General features: G+C 36.9%; 1 protein-coding gene across 2 annotated transcripts in view; it reads left to right on the top strand.

Moving 5' to 3' along the window:
• The window catches only part of LUZP2 (leucine zipper protein 2), a 527801-nt gene that overhangs the window by 429015 nt on the left and 76443 nt on the right, over window positions 1-22343 (top strand). For both annotated transcript variants that reach the window (XM_051852030.3, XM_008268979.5), the window contains exons 8-9: window positions 12106-12180; window positions 19773-19919. In XM_051852030.3, coding sequence (XP_051707990.1) covers window positions 12106-12180; window positions 19773-19919 — 222 coding nt within the window. The remainder of the gene's footprint in view (window positions 1-12105; window positions 12181-19772; window positions 19920-22343) is intronic.

Genomic DNA, 22343 nt, shown 5'->3' with positions numbered 1-22343 from the left:
AGGCCACAGCAGAGAGCTGGACCAGAAGAGGAGCAGCTGGGACCAGAACAGGTGCCCACATGGGATACAGGCCTCAGGCCAGAGCCTTAACCCGCTGCGCCTCAACACTGGCCCCACTAAAGTAGACCTTATCCTATAGCAGGGTGCTGTGAACATTTCCTAGAGCCAGTCACATTCAATACTTTAGTCTTTGTAAGCTATGTGGTCTCTATCACAACTGCGCAATTCTACCATTGTGGTACAAACAGAAACTAGACAATATCTAAACAAATAAAAATTATTAAAATATTTGACATGACCAGTGCATCAAAGATCTTTAGGGCAATTAAACAATTTAATATTTGTACATTGCAAAACCTGAAGTGGCATCTGGAGGAAAGAGGAGAAATATGCACTTAAAACCTCTAATAGCAAAACACTTAGAGATCGGAACTTATTTAAAGCTTTATCTACAAAAACAGATAGTGGGCCCAATAAGTCTTGTTAACTACAGTTTTCCAACCATTCTTTGGTGCTTAACTATTAATCTACAAACTGTTCTGATGTCTAGGGAGTTAACAAGATTTTATCAGTGTCTCTGGAAGTCTATCATCTGATCCCAAGAATTTCAGTTCTGCTCTCAGTCATTTAATAATTGCTCTATCACTGGCCTTGTGTAATGTATTGTCCTATGTATGCACAGACCATCCATCAGCTAGAGGCCTACAAGGACAGCCAACCTCTTTACCCCACTCACCTACAAAATAATGTTGGGTGACTCACTGTAGTCCAGGTCATGACTCTCTGCCTCTGATTCTGATCTCTGACACTGCATTTCAATGCAACTATTACAATTTTCTTGGGCCACAACTCTTTGCTTTTTGGTTAAGAATTTGTTCTTGGGCAGAATGCGGGTACAGTCAAGAGTTTCATGTAGTGAGTTTTCCATATTTTAAGGTCCATAGCCTGGCACAGTTGGCTCATACTTGTTTGTGGGAAAAGGAATAGTACAGACTGGTTATTCTATGAAGTCTGGAAGCAAATTATTTGGAAACTTTTACTTGTTTTAAAAAATATATCTTTAATTATGTGAAAGACAGAGCTATGCAGAAAGAGGTAGAGACAGAGAAATCTATCTTCCATCAGCTGGTTAATCTCCAAATGGCCACAACTGCCAGGGCTGGGTCATTCTGAAGCCAGGAGCCAGGAGCTTCTTCTGAGTCTCTCAAGTCAGGGGCTAGAATACAAGCACTTGGGTCATCTTCATTTCCCACCCAGACATGTTAGCAGGGAGCTGGATCAGAAGTAGAGTAGTTGGGACTCAAACTTTCACCTGTAAAAGATGCCAGCTTTATAGGTGGCAGCTTAACCTGCTGTGCCACAATGTTGGCCCTTAAACTTTAAACTTTAATTTTGAAAACAGAAAATATATTGGGATTTGCCTTGTGGCACAATGGGTTAATCCACTGTGTCCAAATCCCACATTGGGTTATTTAGGTTTTATTTCTACTTCCACTTCAGGGCTACCTTCCTAACAATGATCTTGGGAAACAGCAGATTATGGTCTGATTGATTGGGTTCCTGTTAAATTTACGGGAGACATGATTAGAATTCCTGGTTCCTGCCTCCACCCTGGTTCAGACCAGGTTGTTAACAGGCATGTTAGGAGTAAAGCATATGATGAAAGATACATATCTCACTCTGTTTCTTCCTTCCTGTCACTCTGCATTTCAAATAAATGAAACTGAAAAAATGCACAAAAATAAACACAAAATTTGAATATCTAGATAGACATATTCAATAACAATGAATTTCACTTATTCACATTAACTGAAAATTTAAGGTTCATTTGATTTCACATATGGTTTGATTCAGAAATGTTCCAATTCAACACAGCCAGCTATATATGAATATGTATTTGTTATTTTCTGTGTTTTGTTTAGGGAAATTTTAGTTTCATGTTTTTTGTCTTTTATTCTACAAATAATGCATATTTGAATTTAGACCTAAATGTTTTCTTGCTACATTATTAATAGGAAAAAAGAAATTTCAAGCCAGTAAATATCTTCCTATTTCTGTTCTCAAATTAATTAGGTGTTTAAATCTAATCATGAACATTTGACTAGGAGATTGAGAGAGTTAATGCTCTAAGAAATTACATTCCAAAGTCTAGACCTGAATTTGGAAAACCATCTAAAATGTATGAGACTGGAGACAAAGGTGAAGTACTTTTTTTTTTTTTTATTTGACAGGTAGAGTTAGTGAGAGAGAGAGAGAGAGAGAGAGAGACAGAGAGAAAGGTCTTCCTTTTGTTGGTTCACCCCCCCAAATGACTGCTACTGCTGGTGCACTGCGTCGATCCGAAGCCAGGAGCCAGATGGTTCCTCCTGGTCTCCCATGAGGGTTTCTGGGGCCCAAGCACTTGGGCCATCCTCCACTGCCTTCCCAGGCCATAGCAGAGAGCTGGACTGGAAGAGGATCAACTGGGACTAGAACCCGGTGCCCATATGGGATGCTGACTCCGCAGGCGGAGGATTAACCAAGTGAGCCACAGCTAGGCCAAGGGTGAATTACTTTCTACCAAGGTCTATGTTTTCATGAGAGAAAAAATGCAATCAATACAAGGATATATTAACATTGATTGCAATAGGCCTTCTTTAAGTGATCGCAATGCCAAAGGCACATATAAATTCGGTACATATTATGAACATACAATATACTTTATAAAATTTAAAATGAGGAAATGTATATGCCTACACTTCACAAAGAAACATCTCATTGAATTTGTTAATTTTCATATATTAAAATATATAGTTAGTAACATAAAACTAGATGCAATCCTAAGTTATTACTGTGTAATTTAGAATACATATCTATATATATATATATATATCTTGCTATCTATATTTTAGTTCTTAAAAAATAAGCTTTGCTGCTCTGTAGTATTCCATAGTGTGTGTGTGTGTGTGTGTGTGTATATATATATATATATATATATATCAATCATAATTTCTTTATCCAGTCATCAGTTGATGGGCATCTGGTTGATTCCATATCTTAGCTATTGTGAATTGAGCTAATGGACATGGGAGTACAGATAACTCTTTCATTTGCTGATTTTATTTTGTTTGGGTAAATTCCCAGGAGTGGAATTGCTGGGTCATATGGTAGATCTATTTTCAGCTTTTTAGGGTATCTCAATACTGTCTTCTACAATGGCTACAGCAGCTTACATTACCATCATAGAGGATTAGGGTACTCTTTTCCTCACATCCTTGCCAACATTTATTGTTTGGTGATTTCTGTATGAGAGCCATTTTAAATGAGATAAGGTGAAACCTCATTGTGATTTTGATTGTATCTCCCTGATGGCTAGTGATCCTGAGCAATTTTTCATGGCCATTTGAATTTCCTCTTTTGAAAAATATCTGTTCAAGATCTTTTCCCATTTCTTAACTGGATTGTTTGTTTTGTTGTTGATTTATTCATTGAGTTCTTTATATATTCTGGCTATTAATCCTTTATCAGTTGCATAGGTTGTAAATATTTTCTCTCACTCTGTCCTTTGCCTCTTTGCTAAGTGTTTATTTTGCAGTACAGAAGTTTCTCTGTTGGATATAATCCAATTTGTTGATTTTTGGCTTTGATTGCATGTGCTTCTGGGGTGTTTTCCTAGGAGGCTTTGCCTATGCCAATGTCTAATGAGTTTCGCCAATGTTCTGTACTATATTTGATATTTGATATAGTACTATATTTATAGTATCAGGTTATAGATTTAGGTTCTTGATCTATTTTAGATGGAATTTTGTGTAATGTGTAAGGTAGGAGTCTTGCTTCATACTTTCCCATACAGAGATCTAGTTTTTCTAGCACTATGTGTTGAAAAGATTTTCCTTGCTCCAGGGATTGATTTTAACTCCTTTGCCAATTATGCATTGGTGGTAGATGAATGGATTGATTTCTGGAGCTCCTATTCTGTTCCCTTGGTCTACATGTCTATTTTTTTATGCCATTACCAGATGTTTTAATTATAACTGCTATGTGGTATGTCTTGAAATCTGGTATAGTGATGCTTCCAGCTTTGTTTTTGTTGTATAAGATTGCTTTAGCCACTCAGGGTCTCTTGTGTTTCCAAATAAATTTTAGGATTGTTTTCTCTAGATCTGAGAAGAATGTCCTTGGTATTTCAATTGGGATCACGTTGAATCTATTAATTACTTTTGGTAGTATGGACATTTTTATGATATTAATTCTTCCAATCCACAAACATGGAAGATTTTTCCATTTTTATGTCTTCTATTTCTTGTTTCAATGTTTTGTAATTTTCATCATAGAGATCCTTGAATTCCTTAGTTAAATTCATTCCAAAATATTTAATTTTTTGTAGCTATTCTGAGTGTGATCCAGCTCCCTGCTAATATGGCTGGAAAAGTGGTGAAGGATCGCCCATGTTCTTGGTCCCCTGTAACTAACCCATTTGGGAGACTAGGATGTTTCTAGCTCCTGACTTTGGCCTGGCCCAAGCCTGACTGATGCAGCCATTTGGGGAGTGAACCAGCTGATGGAAGATCTCTCTCTCTCTCTCTCTCTCTCTGTAATTCTGATTTTTGAATAAAATAATACATATTTAAAAAGAAAAATTGGCCGGCGCCGCGGCTCACTAGGCTAATCCTCCGCCTAGCGGCGCCGGCACACCGGGTTCTAGTCCCGGTTGGGGCGCCGGATTCTGTCCCGGTTGCCCTTCTTCCAGGCCAGCCCTCTGCTGTGGCCAGGGAGTGCAGTGGAGGATGGCCCAGGTGCTTGGGCCCTGCACCCCATGGGAGACCAGGAAAAGCACCTGGCTCCTGGCTCCTGCCATCGGATCAGCGCGGTGCGCCGGCCGCAGCGCGCCGGCCGCGGCGGCCATTGGAGGGTGAACCAACGGCAAAGGAAGACCTTTCTCTCTGTCTCTCTCTCTCACTGTCCACTCTGCCTGTCAAAAATAAAAATTAAAAAAAAATAATAATAATAAAAAGAAAAATAGGATAAAATAATGTCTGTTTTGGTGAAAAAATATTTTAAATCATGCATATTTAGTAATATGCATTTCTACGAACTGTTGATGTACCCTCATACAGTAGTGGAAGAATTGAATTTTATTTAAAAATTCAATGTTACTCTGATCCTTTCACTTATATCAAATAGTCTACAAAGTACTTAAGACCATTTCCTTTTATGAGTTTAGTATTTTTATTAGATGACAAACTTGGAATACTCCAGTTTCCTCCACTCGTCCAAGTGTTCTTCAAACATTTTGAAATACATAGCATCAATAAGTTTTAGTAATGTCATTCAACATATGTATATTTATTAGTTACTCATTTCTTTAGTTGTTAGGAGTACTGGCTATTTTTCCTGATTACCTCGTTTCAGATTCCAAATCTGCTATTTTCTGGTTATGTGACATTGGCAAGATATTTCATGATCTTATCCATGCCTCAGTTTTCCTCATTTGAAAAACTTGGAAGTGGTTCTCTATTTTAGATTGTGCCTAGCACTGCGACCTATTCAGATTCGGTGGAGACGGAGGATGTACTAATCTCTTATATTTAGCATCTGAGTGATTTACCATTCACTTATGTTTGCATGTGGAATTATTGTGCATGTCCCAATAAGCAAGCAAACTTAAGAGTTATTCACCCTGCTTTCTGTGCGTTTTTGGGACACACACACACACACACACACGCATGCATTCCAATTATTGTTCTGTTCCTCTCTTGAAAGAGATGGTTTTCTGAGTTGAATTATAGTTTCTTGGAATTTTATTTTAGAACCTATGACTTGGACAATCCTTGCATCTTCTGTGCCTTTGGAATATTTACTGACTTCAGTAATGAGAATCTCAGAGTAAAGACTATTTCTTTATACACCTGGCTACCAAAAGTCTTGGAACAAAATTTATAGCTCAGCCTAGACAAATGGGTGGAAGTTTGGGGCCTAGTATTAGTGCCTCCCTCTTCTTGCTACCCATACCCTACCTTCACAACCCATTCACGAGATATTATATAGGCTTTCCATAGACCTGGTGTGCCTTACTTATGTTTAAAATTTATTAATTTTATGTATAATAGTTTCAGTTCCTTTTTAGGGGAAGATAATGTAAAAATATTTTATATTCTGTTAACCTCATAGATTTTCACTAGAAAATTTTAAAAAGATTCAGGATGTGGGGAGGATAATGAAGGGATTAAAATAAATTGTGCCAATGTTTTTTTCCCAAAAAATATTGAATCACAAATCTAATGTACTACTAATGAATTAGAACTTTGCAGATCAAGTCACTTGCCATAATTTGGTAAAATTATTGAAATTTAGGAGACAATTTAGCCATCCATCATCAATATCTATCCTTTCTGTTTCATTCAACACAACTATTTTTTAGTTTTCTTAGAAGCAAAAAATCAGTTTGTACTTTAATCACACTACATGTGCTATCTATACTTCATAATTATAGCCCAGCTAAAGGTTATTTCTTGAGGGAAAAAAAAATGGGGAAGGGCATCTCCCAAACTACAGAAACTAGAATCAAACCAAATTCTGGAGTTTCTTCATCCATAAAACCTTGGAGTTCTGATGTTGTATAATGAATTACGATTTATGGCTTCCAAACATGTTACAAAGCTGAAATTAGAAAAGTACATGTAGGAAAACAAATGCTACAGCAACACTATATTTAGCAGCATAAGGTGAAGACAGTTTGATACTCAGGCCACACCAAGAATATCTTCCCTCTTCACTCCTTAATTCCACAAGAGATTGAATTTTTTCCACTTAACTTCATTAATTTAAAACAAATAATATTTTCTATTTAGAAAGTCTTTCATAGGTGAAAAGTGTTTTTGTTGTGCATAATACAGCTTCTATGTATGACCTAATCTAGCATTTGACCCCTTAAAAATGGAAGCAAACTATTCCAATAGGAAATGTTATCTGCAATTACTATGGTTATTTTTCTTTATTCTTTTTGTAAACTTCTGTCTTTGACTAGATTTTAATAAGCTGAATGAATTTCTAGAAAATGTAAATAATTGAAATCCTGGGAATAGATGACAACAAAATTTCTTTTTTTAACTTTTATTTAATGAATATAAATAAAATTTGTTTTTTTAAAAAAGATTTATTTATTTATTTGAAAGTCAGACTTACACGGAGAGAGAAGAAGAGTTAGAGAGAGAAAGGTTTTCCATCCGCTGGTTCACTCCTCAATCGGCTGCAATGGCTGGAGTTATGCCGATCTGAAGCCAGGAGCCAGGAGCTTCCTCCAGGTCTTCCCACGTGAATGCAGGGGCCCAATTACTTGGGCCATCTTCTACTGTTTTCCCAGGCCAGAGCAGAGAACTGGATTGGAAGTGGAGCAGCCGGGACTCCAGCATCCATATGGGATGCGGGCACTGCAGGCTCTGGCCTTATCCTCTATGCCACAGTGCTGACTCCGACAATAAAATTACAAAAGAATATTTGTTGTGTCTGCCGTAATTCATTTTTCCTGCCCTGATTGATACAAAATTCCCAGATAGTAGTATTGTTTCCTTTATAACATAAGATGCCAAGTAAAATAATCTTCATTACTCACCAAATAATTATGTATTAGTATGAACCTGATACTATTCTAAATGTTTTATAAATATTAACTCATTTAATACTTTTGATGGTCCTATAAGGTGAGTTTCCTTATGTTCTTGTTTACGGAAACGGAAACGTTTTAGGAAACGGAGGTGTGCAGAACTTAAACGCTTTACCCAAATGGTGCTGGTTAAGAGTCAGCATTCAAATTCTAGTACTTCAGTTCTTCAGTTCATCTCTTATTATCTCTCTCCTCTTGTATCCCAAATGTAGGGAACAAAAATTTGGAAGGCAACAGGTAACTTCAGAAATACTGCTTTCTTACACATGTAGAAAAAGGGGAAGCAATGTCTAGGTGGTCCTTCATTTTTATCACACATAATGTCGCCACTTATAAAATGGAATAAATGAGATTCAAACCTGATTTGAAACTTCTCATATTTCCTCATTTATTCACTGACTTAAAATGATATTCTTCTCATGGGAGGAACAGCACTGCATTATTTTCTCCCATCTGTATCTTCTTTTGCTAACACTTTTCCCTTGTTCAGTTCACTCTGGATACACTGCCTTTGTTTCCACTCAAAACGCTGCAATTATTTCTATGGAAGTGTCTTAAAGATTCCAAAAAGAACTTATTCTTTCATTATTTATGTTACTGATCACACTCATGTAATGAAAAGTTTTCTAGATAACGCATGTCTCTATCAGTCATTTATACTGTGAAGCAAACAACTCAAACTCCGAGGCTAAAAGCAATACTCACTGACTAATATATTAGAAACATTTGTAGTTTGACTAAGACTCAGTGATCTTGGATGTGCTAATTACAGGTTTGCTTATCCTGCAGAAGGCTTGTTTAAGCTCAGCTTTTCCATGGGAACTCAAGTGGGGTAGCTCTGCACCAGCAGGTTAGCTCAGTCATGGCTTCCTCACAGTGATGTCGGAAAAGTGAGAGAGCAAACCAATTTCTTATGAATATTTTGCATCCGATTGACCAAGTAACTTACAAGAATTCAGTCAGAATCTACAAGAAGTAAATACCCTTTACTTGTTAATGGTAGGATATGCAAAGTCACAGTGCCTAGCATATGGGAACAGCAAGAAGGGAAGTGGAGCTTTGGGATATGAGTCATTAATAAATTCCTTCCCATTCTCTACTACCTCTTTTTTAATTTTTTTAAATTTTTTTGACAGGCAGAGTGGGCAGTGAGAGAGAGAGAGAGACAGAGAGAAAGGTCTTCCCTTTGCTGTTGGTTCACCTTCCAATTGCCTCCGCAGCTGGCGCGCTGCGGCTGGCACATCAGGCAGATCCGAAGCCAGGAGCCAGGTGCTTCTCCTGATCTCCCATGGGGTGCAAGGCCCAAGGACTTGGGCCATCCTCCACTGCACTCCAGGGCCACAGCAGAGAGCTGGCCTGGAAGAGGGACAACCGGGACAGAATCCGGTGCCCTAAACCAGGACTAGAACCCGATGTGCCGGTGCCACAGGTGGAGGATTAGCCTATTACACTGCAGCACTGGTCCTCTACTACCTCTTGTAGCTTTGTCAGCTTGCTAGCAGTTTTGTGTGTGTGTGTGTGTGTGTGTGTAGACATATGTATTTTCTCTTCTTCAGGAAAGAAAATTTTTGCTTCATTATTACACCATTAGTGCCAATAATAGTTCCTGAAATGTTATACAAATCCGGTAGTAGTTGCTGCATTATGACATAATTGGATGAATGTTTATAGCTAATTATTATGGCAGTCTTCAAAAAGCATATGCATTTGATGATGCTGCTTTTCAAGAGATACCACAGTCAACTGGAGGAGATAAACACATTGAGCCTCTAGTGTCTTTTTTTTTTTTTTTTGCAGCAATCTCTATAATTGCTAGGACCTACCACAGTGCCTAGAATAATTGAATATGTGGGGATTAATTAGAGTGTGAATGAATGAATGGAGTAGTAGTGGAATGGATCAAGATTGTGCAAATACTCTAGGTGTAATGAATATGAAACCTTCAGATTTCATATTTCTCATTTGAGTTCTACTTGTTTGGTGTAGAGAAGTATTATCACCTCTAATTCAAAAATGTCAAGTGCATTATCCAAAGTGATACAGTTAGGGAATGATGGAGGCAGGATTTGAAAACATAATTTTCAAATTTGAGGAATTTATTTTTTTCAATTTTATTTTCAAAATTTTTATTAATAGGCAATACTGGTATGTTTTTGGGGCACACTATGCAATATTTCAGCTCATGTATATAGTGGAAACATATCATATCAAGTGCTCAACATTTCCATTTCCTTATCTTTTCTTTATGTTTGGATCTACCAACTCCTCTCTTCTTGTTCTCCTTAATGTATACCATGTTATATCAAAAAGTTTATGGAACAAATGGAAAGAAAATTAAGTTCACTTTGGTGTGAAAACATTTTTAAATTCATGCTTAATTCTTTCACAATACACATCTTCCCAATACACACTTTTCCTGAATCCTACCAAAACTCCATATAATACCCAACTGTGCACTGTATTCACCCCACTGTACTGTGGAAACACTGAAACTTCCTGCTTCTGTATAACCACAGAAACATAGGCAGCAAACACTAAAGTAGACAAACTAAGATGCTTCTACACAGCAAAGGAAACAATCAACAGATTAAGACACAACAAACAGAATGTGAAAAATATTTTCAAATTATTAATTGAACAAAGAATTAATATGCAGAACTAACAACAGAAAAGCAAGCAATCCAAAGAAATGGGCAAAGAATCAACTTTTTGAAGTTCCATATATGAGTATCATTATGCAGTTCTTCTTTTTATGCTTGACTGTTTGTGTTGTAAATGACAAGAGTTCAAACTTTTTCTTTCTTTCTTCTTCTCTTTCATCCTTATTTCTCTCCCCCTTCCCCTTTTTTTTTTCTTTCCCAAAGCAAAAGTTATTTAAATAAGATAGAGACCTCCAGCCACAGCAGCCAGGAGGAGGGCTCCAGGAGAGGTAGACCCAAGAAACTGTGTATGGAGTCTTTTAAGCACAATTTGGGGGAGAAAAAAAAAACAGAACAGCAGCTATGAGTCAGATGGTGGGAAAAAAAAAAAAAGTCCAAATTTAACCATTTTAACAGCTGATTAATATTATGTTGTATGTGTCACATGTTACTTATCTATTTGTCAGTGAATAGGCAATTAGGTTTTTTCCATTTCTTGCCTGCTGTGAATAGAACATCAATTAAGGTGGAAGCATTCATTTCTCTTTGACCAACTGATTTCATAGATATTAAACAGTGGGATTGCTGGATCATATAATAGTTCTATTTTTAGTTTTTTTGAGGAAATTCTATGCTTTCTTTCACATGGAGTTGTTACAAGAGCTTGGAGAAAAATGAGAGAAGGAGATGTAGGGGGGGTGGAAAAAGGCTATTTAATGAATACTAAGTTATAATTTGATGGGAATAATGAAGTTCTGGCATTCTATTACACAGTACATTGACTACTGATAATGATAATCTACTATATTTTTTTTCTTAAAAAACTAGAAGAAAGGATTTTAAAGATTTTAAATGTTCTCACCATAAGTAAATTATAAGTATTGGAGACTACAGACTTGTTTACCCTGATTGGACATTACATAATGTATGCATGTGCCAAAACATCATCCCAAAACTTTGCACAATTTTTTGTGTCAGTTAAGTTAAAAGTTTTTTGAAAGAAAGTTTTTCAATATACAAGGGATCTGACAGGATACTTCTCAGGAGAAGAAATACAAGTGTTCTTTTCCTTTAACCACTGCAGTAATGGTATTTGCAAAGTTGCAGATATGCATATGGTGGGTTAAAGTCATATATGGTATTAACGCTCAATCATAAATATTTAATAAATGTTAGTACAAAAAACTAATACTGATGTTAGTGCTTCCAAGCTTAAGCAGAATATTGTAGATCAGGTGGCTTAAACAACATAAATTGATTTTCATACAGTTCTGGGTGCTGGTAGTTCCAGGATGAACCCCTGCAGATTTGGTTTCTGGTGGGAACTCTTCATGACTTTCAAATAGTGTCTCACGTCGCATTTCCACCCTGTGAGCACAGAAAGAGATCTCTGGTGTGTGTTCCACTGCTTACAAAGACATGTGTACTATGAGTCTCACACACAGGACCTCAGTTAACCTTAACTGAGAAAAAGAAAAACTCTATCTCCAAAGACAATCACATTGAAGAGAATTTTCAGGGAATACAATTTACATTAGAAGCCACAAATCTTTTGAAGGACTTGAACTGGGTCTTAGCAACTGTACATTTTGGCCCAATGAAGCTTTTAGAGCACATTTACCTAGAATACACCATTTCTTGAACACTGATGAATTGATCATGTAATATAGCATTTTAATACTGAATTCTAAATAAATTCTATAGGATATAATTATTTTTTCTTTCTCTCTTTCTAAAAACTCCTTGACAATGAATGACAGATTCTTCAATTAGAGAGGGTCAAGATGATGGAACTGACTGAAAAATTTACTTTTCATTTTACAGGCCCAACAACTTACTGATCTGGAACAAAAATTAGCTGTAGCCAAAAATGAACTGGAGAAAGCAGCTCTTGACAGGGTAAGTTTATATTCACTGAATATCAGAATTTTGGTCTAAGCAAAAATAGCTGGAGTATGCTCATTGCTTCCCTTGATTTATTAATGCAATTCAAGATGCTGTGCATATGAGATGGTTATGGAATTCATGAATGTTTGATATTCCCTTTGGAATCCATTTTTTCCCTTGTTTTTGCTGCTACCGTAAATTGACTGACGGTTCAGTCTCTGTGAGTTCATGACTTTATTTTTTCACCTTACTGGTACATTTGTTCTATAACCCCGTGAATAAACATGCTTTAAAGCACCAAATAAGATAGCATGTATTAACTCTGGATGAATGCGTTATGAAGCAAACGGAAGTACTCATTGAGAGCAAATTGTTATAACCACTTTTTAAACGTGTGTATGATAGAATTAGCACTTACCTGTACATACTTGGAAACAAGCAAAGGGACATTAAATGTAGCAATGTCCATATCAATAAGGAGAAACAACTGGTTACTATTAGGAGATTTAATGTGTATATTTCATATGCTTTCTATAGTCATAGGTTGCAATGGAATCGAAAATTTATAAGAAAACATATTTATACCAGTATTGATACACCTATTATATTGATGTCAATTAAAAATCAGATTTTTATGTTAAATATTTAATAATGGTAACAATGCAAAAACATTCAAATCCCTGAAACATTTTTTAAAGTATTTATTTATTTAGTTTTATATACGTGTGTGTGTGTGTGTGTGTGAGAGTGAGTGAAACAGAGACAGAGAAAAAAAATACCCCTAGTGGCTGGAAGTGTCCTAGAGCCAAAGCCAGGAGCTGGTAACCCAATTAATATCTGCATTATGGGTGACAGTAACCCAATTGCTTGCATCATTATTGCTATCTTCTAAATTCTGCATTAGGAGAAAGCTGGAGTCAGGAACCAGAATTGCGTATTGAACCCAGGTACTCTGATGTAGGTTACAGTCATCTTAACACCTGACTAAATGCCTACCCCTCTCAAACTCTTTATGTGTCACTGGAAATAATATGCAACAGTACTTACTTTATGAGGGTGATGGGAAAGTTATAATCATGTAACATTGGAAAGAATGCCTGGTACATGCAAAAACCTCAGAAAGTTTCATTATTATTATTATTTTATCATTATTATTATTATTAGTGAATGAAATCACAGTAAATGCCTCTCTGTGATTAAAAAAAAAAAATCCCTTTTAGCCTCAGGATCTTGTCACTGCTTCAGGTAGGGTGAACTACCAGAGCTGGAGGATGATTTAAACAAATCGTGTGCAAAATATACATTGAAGCTCATAAACAGCAGTCATAAAATCAAGTAGAAATGCAAGCTCACTTCAAAATGGAGCAAAACTGTAGTTTAGTGAAATTGCTCTTCACCTCTCTCCATCATATTTATATGAGACTTTTTTATATTCTTCAAGCATCTCACTCCTTAAGATTGTTGTATCTTGGCTTCAAATAACATTAAATGCTTCATAAAAGTTATGAAAATAACAGCTCCTTATTGCAAACTGGATCTCATGGCATATTTAGTGAAAAAAGTTCCAGTATTATTATTCCAATGTAAACAATAATAATGTCAATATATATGAATCAGCCTCAACTTTTCAAACCATCAATTATTCATTTGGCAATTTCTTATGAATTCTACTTAACCTCAGGTACCGGAATACAAATACAGCTTTTGGGTATGTAAATCTCTCAAAATTTAACTTCTACAAAAAAGTTTGTATAGGATCTGACCATGTTAAGGTCATGCTCAGGACACCAGGCATATTGAATCTATTCTACAAACACAAGTTAAGCCAACTACACAGACACCCAGGATTAAGTAATAACTATGTTTTAACTCTTCTATATTTTCCTACAAGATAGTGTCTGGGTTAAAGCATGAGTATAATAAATATTTATTAATTGAATACATAAATGAAGATCTAACTTACTAAATGAATAGACATGCTAATAATCCTATAAACAAGAGACCTGGAAACACCTGGAGCAGAGATCCAAAAATGTTTATATAATTCCAGGATTCATATACCTGATTCTATGACAAATATAAAGACTGAGTGAGAACCCTCTTTCCAAGGCAAACAGCTGTTACCACACCTGATCATTCTGAGGTCTTAATGTCATCATATAAAGGAATTAAGATGAACTGAATATAATTTAGTGGATTTTCTTATGATTGGAGATCAGAAATGATGGGCAAAATTATTCTTACAAGATACATATTTTCAACAGACAAATATTGTTTTTATGAGGAAAGCACAAACATGCACACACCAAAAATTTGCCTTCTAAATCTTTCACCATGTTAAGGTCATATACAACAATGATTTCATAAGTTTTTATGTCATGTAGGGTATGTTCCAGTATATTTGAAAATGTAAAATGCTATTTTATAATGTTATTTATTATATGGGATAAAATGAAACCTTTTAATTATTTTCTCATATAACAGGACAACACTCTACACCCTCTGTAGAGTTTGCTTAATTTTTTCATTTAACAAATACTTGCTGGATTTGGAAACTCTGATGTCCCCTCAAAAATGCCCAATCTGTAAGATTACAGTTTTGTTTGAATAGATAAACATATAATTAAAGCAACAAGCTAATTTAAAATGATGCTAAGGGTTAAATTAAACATAGAATTAGGAAATGTAATAGACACAAGTTAGAGCATCTTTGCAAAGGATTATCAGGAATTTTTTCCAGGAAGATAATACATGAGCTGAGACAAATTTTAAGTGGAAACTTCCTAGACAGATAATTGGTGAGAGGGTTCTTCAGGCAGAGGAAACAGTGTATTTGCTTTGAGATGAGCTGAGCAGAGGCTGGTGGAGAGGTTCTAAATAAAGGGCAGAGTGACAAATGAGGCAATTGAGTTAAAGAGATTGTGTTTCACTAGCATGAGGTAAAATAAATGAGGAAATGACTTGGTGTAGGGAAAGGAAAAACAGGGTAAAAGGAAGACTGACCTAGGAAGAGAATATTTTGTAAGATCTTGGGAGAAATGTTCTGTATACAGTCTACATTGTATTTTATTAGGCAACATCTTGCTCTTTGTAACTTCAAAGTGAATCATAGTCTACAGTTGCAAGACAAACCCCACCTGGCAATATACATGAAATGTTAGGACATTGTGGGTAAACTCATTGTCTGGGTCCTGCCTGTGGAACATTGGTGAAATCAACTCTGACTAGCTTTAGTAACAGTGTCTTTTTAAGTTAGAAGGATTTAATGGGAGTTAGGCAGAAAGAGGACCACGTTAGGACAGGGTTGCTGACAGCATTTTATAGTCCGTCAGGAAAAGTCAAATGTGCAGGAAAGAAATAAAAACAGAATATAAAATAGGAGGGCCCATCACAAGTATGTGATGCCAGAAGATAAAATGTTCATCATAAATCGAAACTTATCAGCAGAGATAGCCCAGTACTATGGCCATGAAAGGTGATGAGTTGTATATTACATTACACGATGTTGATGCAGTATCAGGAGGCCTTGGAGGAAGATGATTGCACCAAGGTTCAGGTAATTAGAAACATGACACATATACATATCTCCTTTAATGTCCCATTGAAAAATTTTGTTGTTTCCAAGCACTATGTACCATTGAAACCATTAATTTGATGTTTTTATTTATGTTGGGCATCTTAGCTCAGCCATTATTCTGACCAGTGTCTCTCATATCAACATATACCTAAGACTATTATCTATCGAAGGTATGGATATGGAATGTGATATGAGGATTGAAACATGAATGCAATGAATGCTATGATCATCATTGCTCCCTTCATAATGGGAATACTGAAAGTTCAAATTCCAAAGCCAAATTTGCTTTGGCTCTTAGGCAAGATATTCCTACCTCTTACTTTCTTTTTTCCACTGTCTAACTTTAAATATGTGAATAAGCTTTTTAAATTACTCATATCATTTTGGTGATTTACTCCTGTTATAACATTTAGTGACATGAAAGGGAAAGAATCAGTCAAGACAGCAGCAAAGAACTAACAGAAAGAATAACTTGAAATATTGTTCCTTTCTCTCACTCTCTGTTGAGCAACTTGTAAATTTCTTTCCCTGACATGTAGAACACTATTTTCAGTTAATCTTTTTCAAGTCATGGATTCAAAGATTTTGTGCTGAGTCCCTTCTAATGTATAAGGGATTGAGCCAAATACTGCCTATAAAAATTTGAACAAAACAGTCACTGTGGGGCATGCATTTGAACGTAGTTAAGATACTGGTTATGACACCAACATCTCACATTGGAGTGCTTGGGTCTATGTCCTGGCTCTGTTTCGGATCCCAGCTCTCTGCTACTACCCACCCTGGAGACAGCAGGTGATTTCTCATGTACTTGGGTCCCTGGAACCCACAAAAGAGAACTGGATTGAATTCCTGAAACCCAGTTGCAACCTGGTCTTTGACTGTTGCAGTTATTCGGTGAGTGATCCAGCAGAAGGGCAATATCTGTTTCTGTGCCTTGTCCTCTACCATGATTTTCAAACAAATTAAATAATTTATTTTTACAATTTGGTGATACCTCTGTCACCCATCTGGGTGACCTGGGTTGAGTTTCTGGTTCCCAATTTGATTAGTCCAGTCCCAAAAACTGTGGGCTTTGGGGCAGTGAATCTAGAAATAGCAGCTCTGTTTCTTTGTCTCTGTTTCTCTATCCTCTCTCTATCTCTCTGCCTCTCAAACAAATAAATGACCAGGCAAATATATTTGTGTATGCACATAAATTAGAAATCTGTGATTAAAACATCTGAAGAAAACAAACAAGGTGAATAATAGAATACAAGTTGAAGGATAGGGAAGATTCCACACACTACGGGTAGCGTATCAGAAGGACTACTTTGAGGGCCCGTGTAGTGGCTCACTAGGTTAATCCTCCGCCTTGCGGCGCCAGCACCCCGGGATCTAGTCCCGGTCGGGGCACCGGATTCTGTCCCCGTTGCCCTCCTTCCAGGCCAGCTCTCTGCTGTGGCCAGGGAGTGCAGTGGAGGATGGCCCGAGTACTTGGGCCCTGCACCCCATGGGAGACCAGGATAAGTACCTGGCTCCTGCCATCGGATCAGCGCGGTGCACCGGCCGCGGCGGCCATTGGAGGGTGAACCAACGGCAAAGGAAGACCTTTCTCTCTGTCTCTCTCTCACTGTCCACTCTGCCTGTCGGGGGGGAAAAAAAAAAGGACTACTTTGAGTAAAAAAAAATAATAATAATAATTCTAAATGCCATCACTCACCTTAAGGTCTCTCCTCTCCTGTTCACTTCACAACCCTCCTCCATCCCTTGAGGGTCTTATTTTGTCCTAGACAACTTGACAGGGCAAGATGAATAAAAATGAAAAGCATGTCTGTCCCATTTCTAATGTATTCACTCGTAACTTCTGTTATTGCTGCTTTAAAAATAATCTGTTGACTAGCTGAAAGGAAGATATTTCTTGAATAGTGTTCTATCAACAGACACTTTCATCTGAAGATAAATATTACCTTTACCACCTAAGAGAAGAAAACATAGTCAAAAGTTTTGGGAAGGATCTAAATCACTTTAAGAAGCTGACTGTGAGGGCTTTATTGGAAGGAAATGGGCAAGAATCGGGCACAAAGATGTAAAAAGATCTTCAAAACTTTCATGGCAAATATGTACATAAAATAAACAATATGCATGGATTTAAATTTTTTTAACTAAGATAAACTTGTTTTTTAACTAAATGTTTCCATGAACCTTTCAAATATGCTCATTCTTCTGGCAAAATGTATAAAATACAGTACTTTTGTTGGAGTACATTCTTTTGTCAGGCAGAGACCAAAGACTTTTCTGTTTATTCATCCATGGAACACTTAAAGGGAAATTCTACATGTGGATCTTGGCCCTGATAGCTAACCCTTCTCTTCATCTCTTATGGTCCTAAGATCACATCTCATGTCCTTAAATGCATGTTACTGTGACAGCATCTCATCATTTAGGCCTCTGATTCTGTGCTAAATTATGCATTAGCTACCATGGAAACAGCCCTGGAGTTTTTCCAAAAAGTTTTATATTTCTTCATTTTAGTAACTGAGAATGTCTTTTTCATTCATGCTCAGCCTTTTAAATATATATTTATATAATAGTATTATTAATTTTAAAGTATTTCTATTAGTAGAAACTAGAGGTTTGATGGGAGTTAGAGACAGCTGTCTGCTTTGTAATCTAAATCAGAAAACTACCTGTGTGAAAATTTTAGATTTTGTTTTCTTAGAGAAATAGCAAAGATCATTTCTCATGCATGAAAACGCTTGTGATATTGTACAATATATGCTAACATAAGAAAGTGTTAATATTATAGTTTATTATCCTACTAGATTAATTCCTATTACCTAACAAAGTCCAGAAGAAATCAAAGATAAATTTATTTTTATCATGTGATGAAATTTAGTGGAGTTAATGGCAAATATGAGAAACACAGAGGCCTGAGTTGCTAGGGTATTAATCCTATTTTTTAAGGTTTATTTATTTATTGGAGACACAGAATAACAGAGTGAGAGGCAGAGGCGGGGGGGGAGAGAGAGAGAGAGAGAGAGAGAGAGAATCTTCCTTCTGCTGCTTCCTTCCCCAAATGCCTGCATAGCCAAGACTAGGACAGAGTAAGGACAGAAACCAGAACTCCATCTGGGTCTCCCTGATGGGTGATAGGAACTCAAATATTTGAGTCATCATCTGCTGCCTTCCAAGCATATTGGTAGGATGCTGAATAGGAAATGCAGGGTAGCCAGGACTCCAGTTGGGCACTCTGATTTGGGATACAGTCCTCCTGTACAGTAGCTTAACTCACATCATCACATCATCACAGTACCAACCCAGGCAATTGATTCTTTTTTTTTTTTTTTTTTTTTTTTTGACAGGCAGAGTGGACAGTGAGAGAGAGAGACAGAGAGAAAGGTCTTCCTTTTGCCGTTGGTTCACCCTCCAATGGCCGCCGCGGCCGGTGCCGGTGCTCTGATCCAATAGCAGAAGCCAGGTACTTCTCCTGGTCTCCCATGGGGTGCAGGGCCCAAGGACTTGGGCCATCCTCCACTGCACTCCCTGGCCACAGCAGAGAGCTGGCCTGGAAGAGGGGCAACCGGGACAGAATCCGGTGCCCCAACCGGGACTAGAACCCGGTGTGCCAGCGCTGCAAGGCGGAGGATCAGCCTAGTGAGCCGCGGCGCTGGCTGCAGGCAATTGATTCTTAATAAAGAAGGTTGGTGACAAAATAAAGATGGCAAGTTTCTAAGAAGAATAATTTCTACTTGAGTACAATCTAGAGTACATTTGCCTTCCAGTAAACTATCATGATTGGAATCATGTCAGTTAAAGGGATAAACTAAGACATATTTCTGAATGTTGATATTATGGAATACCCCAGCTCTTAGAAACATATGTATTATAGATCAGTAGTATATCATTTGCAATTTATAAATTCCACAATCATATTTGAAAACTGATAGCATTTTTATGGGGTGTGAGCGTAGCCTCCAAGGGAAGGTTGAAAAAGAGGATGAATGAGGTCCAGAGACACGTGTGAATAAAAGAATTTATTACTTTGTAGGAGTCACAAATGAAGGCGATGAAGGAGACTGTACAGCTCTGTCTGACATCTGTTTTTCGGGACCAACCTCCCCCTTTGAGTCTAATCACATCACTTCCACCCAGGACAATTGCTTCTAAGATTCCGGATACCAGAGCAAAAAGCAAGGTATGTTTTATTTGTGCTTCTAAAAATAACATAGAGTAATGTACTGTCTTTAATGAAAAGTTGTTTTAAAAGAAAAATAAGATATATTTCTGAATCTGTTATGAAATATGGCAAATCCTAGAATAGACAACTCCTAGAAACAGACAAACTGTGAATAAATAGTATGTAGTAACAGAATCTGTAAATTAGGAAATAAGCTTTAAAATATGATAGTATTGGTATGAGAGTTTATGATCAAATAGAAGGGACTTAAGTTAGATTTTGAATTCTTTGAAACATTAGAAAGTGAATTGAAAATTGTAGCCTGGTTTGTAAAATCATTTTAGAACATCATTTTAGAACAGAGCCTAGCTTTTTTTTTTTTTTTTTTTTTTTTTTAAGATTTTGTTTATTTGAATGAGTTGCAGAGAAAGAGAGAGAGGGAGAGGGAGAGGGAGAGGGAGAGGGAGAGGGAGAGGGAGAGAGAGAAAGGTCGAGTTTCCATCTGCTGGTTCACTCTCCAAGTAGCCTCAAAGGCCGGAGCTGGCCCAGTCGGAAGCCAGGAATCAGGAGCTTCTTCCAGGTCTCCCACATGTGTGCCATGGCCCAAGGATTTGGGCAATCCTCTGTTTCTTGTTCCTGCACACTAGCATGAAGGATTGGAAGTGGAACAGCCAGGACTTGAGAGGGCACCTGTGTAGGATGCTGGTGCCACAAGGCTACAAGCAATGGCTATAGCCACTATGCCACAACACCAGTCCCCTGTCTGTTTCTTGGGTAGGATAATCACATTGTTAAAAATAACAGCAGCATCAAAAACCCAGCAAAATAATTTCTAGGTTTTAAGGATATCTTGTAATGCATTTCAATACACACCACAGATTTGATATGAAAATATATTTTTCCAGGAATATAAACACTATCAAACTTCATCTTCACAAAAGTACTTAAAAAAAAAAAAGAGCTCTCACCAGTGACTGCACCTTTGAATCACATAGGATCATTAAAAAATAAATCCTGACATCTGGGACCCAGTCACAGATCTGCTAAATCAGCTTATCTTGGATTGGACTCCAGTGGTCAGTAATTTTTAAAGTCCCAGATTTAACATGCATCTACATATGAGAACCATTGGCTTAAGCAGTATCTTCCCCAACTTCCACCACTACCCTGCTTTAGATAGAGCAAAGGGTCATTTCATTGCTTTTTAAATGCTGAGGAACTCCAGTTTGGAGGTACTATGCCAGGAAAAAGTTTGCAGTGGGCATTGAGAAATAAGTTTCATTTCAAGTAATGTAGTGGATAGACCTGGGTCTCTGAACCCTGCCTTAGGACAATTATTGGGTGCTGTGTATGCCCGCCCCATTTCTAAAGGCAAATCTCTAGGAGTGTGCCCAGAAACACTGAGAACCTGTAATGTAAATAGCTAATAAAAATCTGTAATCTCAGGGGTTTTTCTTACCACTTATTGCCAAAATCCCTGATACTTTGATTAAATTGGATATGGGCAAATTGTAGATTAGGATGATACAGATGCCAAGAAAAAGTGAAGCAAAGAATAGTCTTCAAATGTCACCGACCCATCAGGAAATCACACCTTGCTGACTCTTAGTGTTAATTAAGAGAAGAGAGCAGCTTCTCTCATAAAGTGTGGTGACTTAGAGCACCACAGTTTTGCTATTTTATGGCATTGCTACATTTGTTTAAACCCATTATTCAAACTGGGCTTTATAATACCTTGAATATGTGAAAGAAATTACTAATTGTTCCTTTGATGAGTTTTTTCTATGAATAAAGTCCTTTCAGTGAAATAAACAATAAAAAATATTATTTTTCTTGGTTTATCACAGTAAAGGGAAGCATTTAGATGAGACTGTTTTGGAGATCTGTCATTTTTCAAAAAACAATAACAGAAAAATCCAATTGGTGAAGATATGGTTCAATAAATTTAAGTTAATGTGCTATATAGCGGTCTCTTTTGCAGATTAGCATTAATAGCTTGTCTGATATTTATGTTATTCCTATACTCTTTATCTTTTCAACCATGGCAGAAATTGTATTTTACATATATGTGTGGTTTAATCTCTGTGTAGGTACTGAACACAGAATATCTTAAAAGTCTGCAATAATATAATGTGATTTGGGAGTGTGTAAGAAAAACAAACATTTTAGTTGTGGAATTTTTTTATGTAAAAATAGTACCTTTTAAATGAGGAGGTTACTGGTTCACTTTCCATGCTGGCTATTTTTAGCCACATTGTTAAGCTGTGCCTGACTCACAGCCGTGTGAAGATGACATTACCTACCCTCTCTGTGCCTCAGTTACCTCAGAGCCAGCCTCAAAGCATTATTGTGGCATCAACACTGAACATATTTTCTTCTTATTTTTCAAGACATACGGTCAATCTCATCCACATTCACTTGCCCTTTATAATCTCCAGTCCC

Source organism: Oryctolagus cuniculus, chromosome 1 (genome assembly GCF_051225735.1).
Source record: "Oryctolagus cuniculus isolate XC-2025 breed Fujian yellow rabbit chromosome 1, ASM5122573v1, whole genome shotgun sequence".
NCBI classification, from domain to species: domain Eukaryota; kingdom Metazoa; phylum Chordata; class Mammalia; order Lagomorpha; family Leporidae; genus Oryctolagus; species Oryctolagus cuniculus.
Note: the sequence above shows the minus strand (reverse complement) of the source record. Positions and strands in the feature narration are given on the sequence as shown.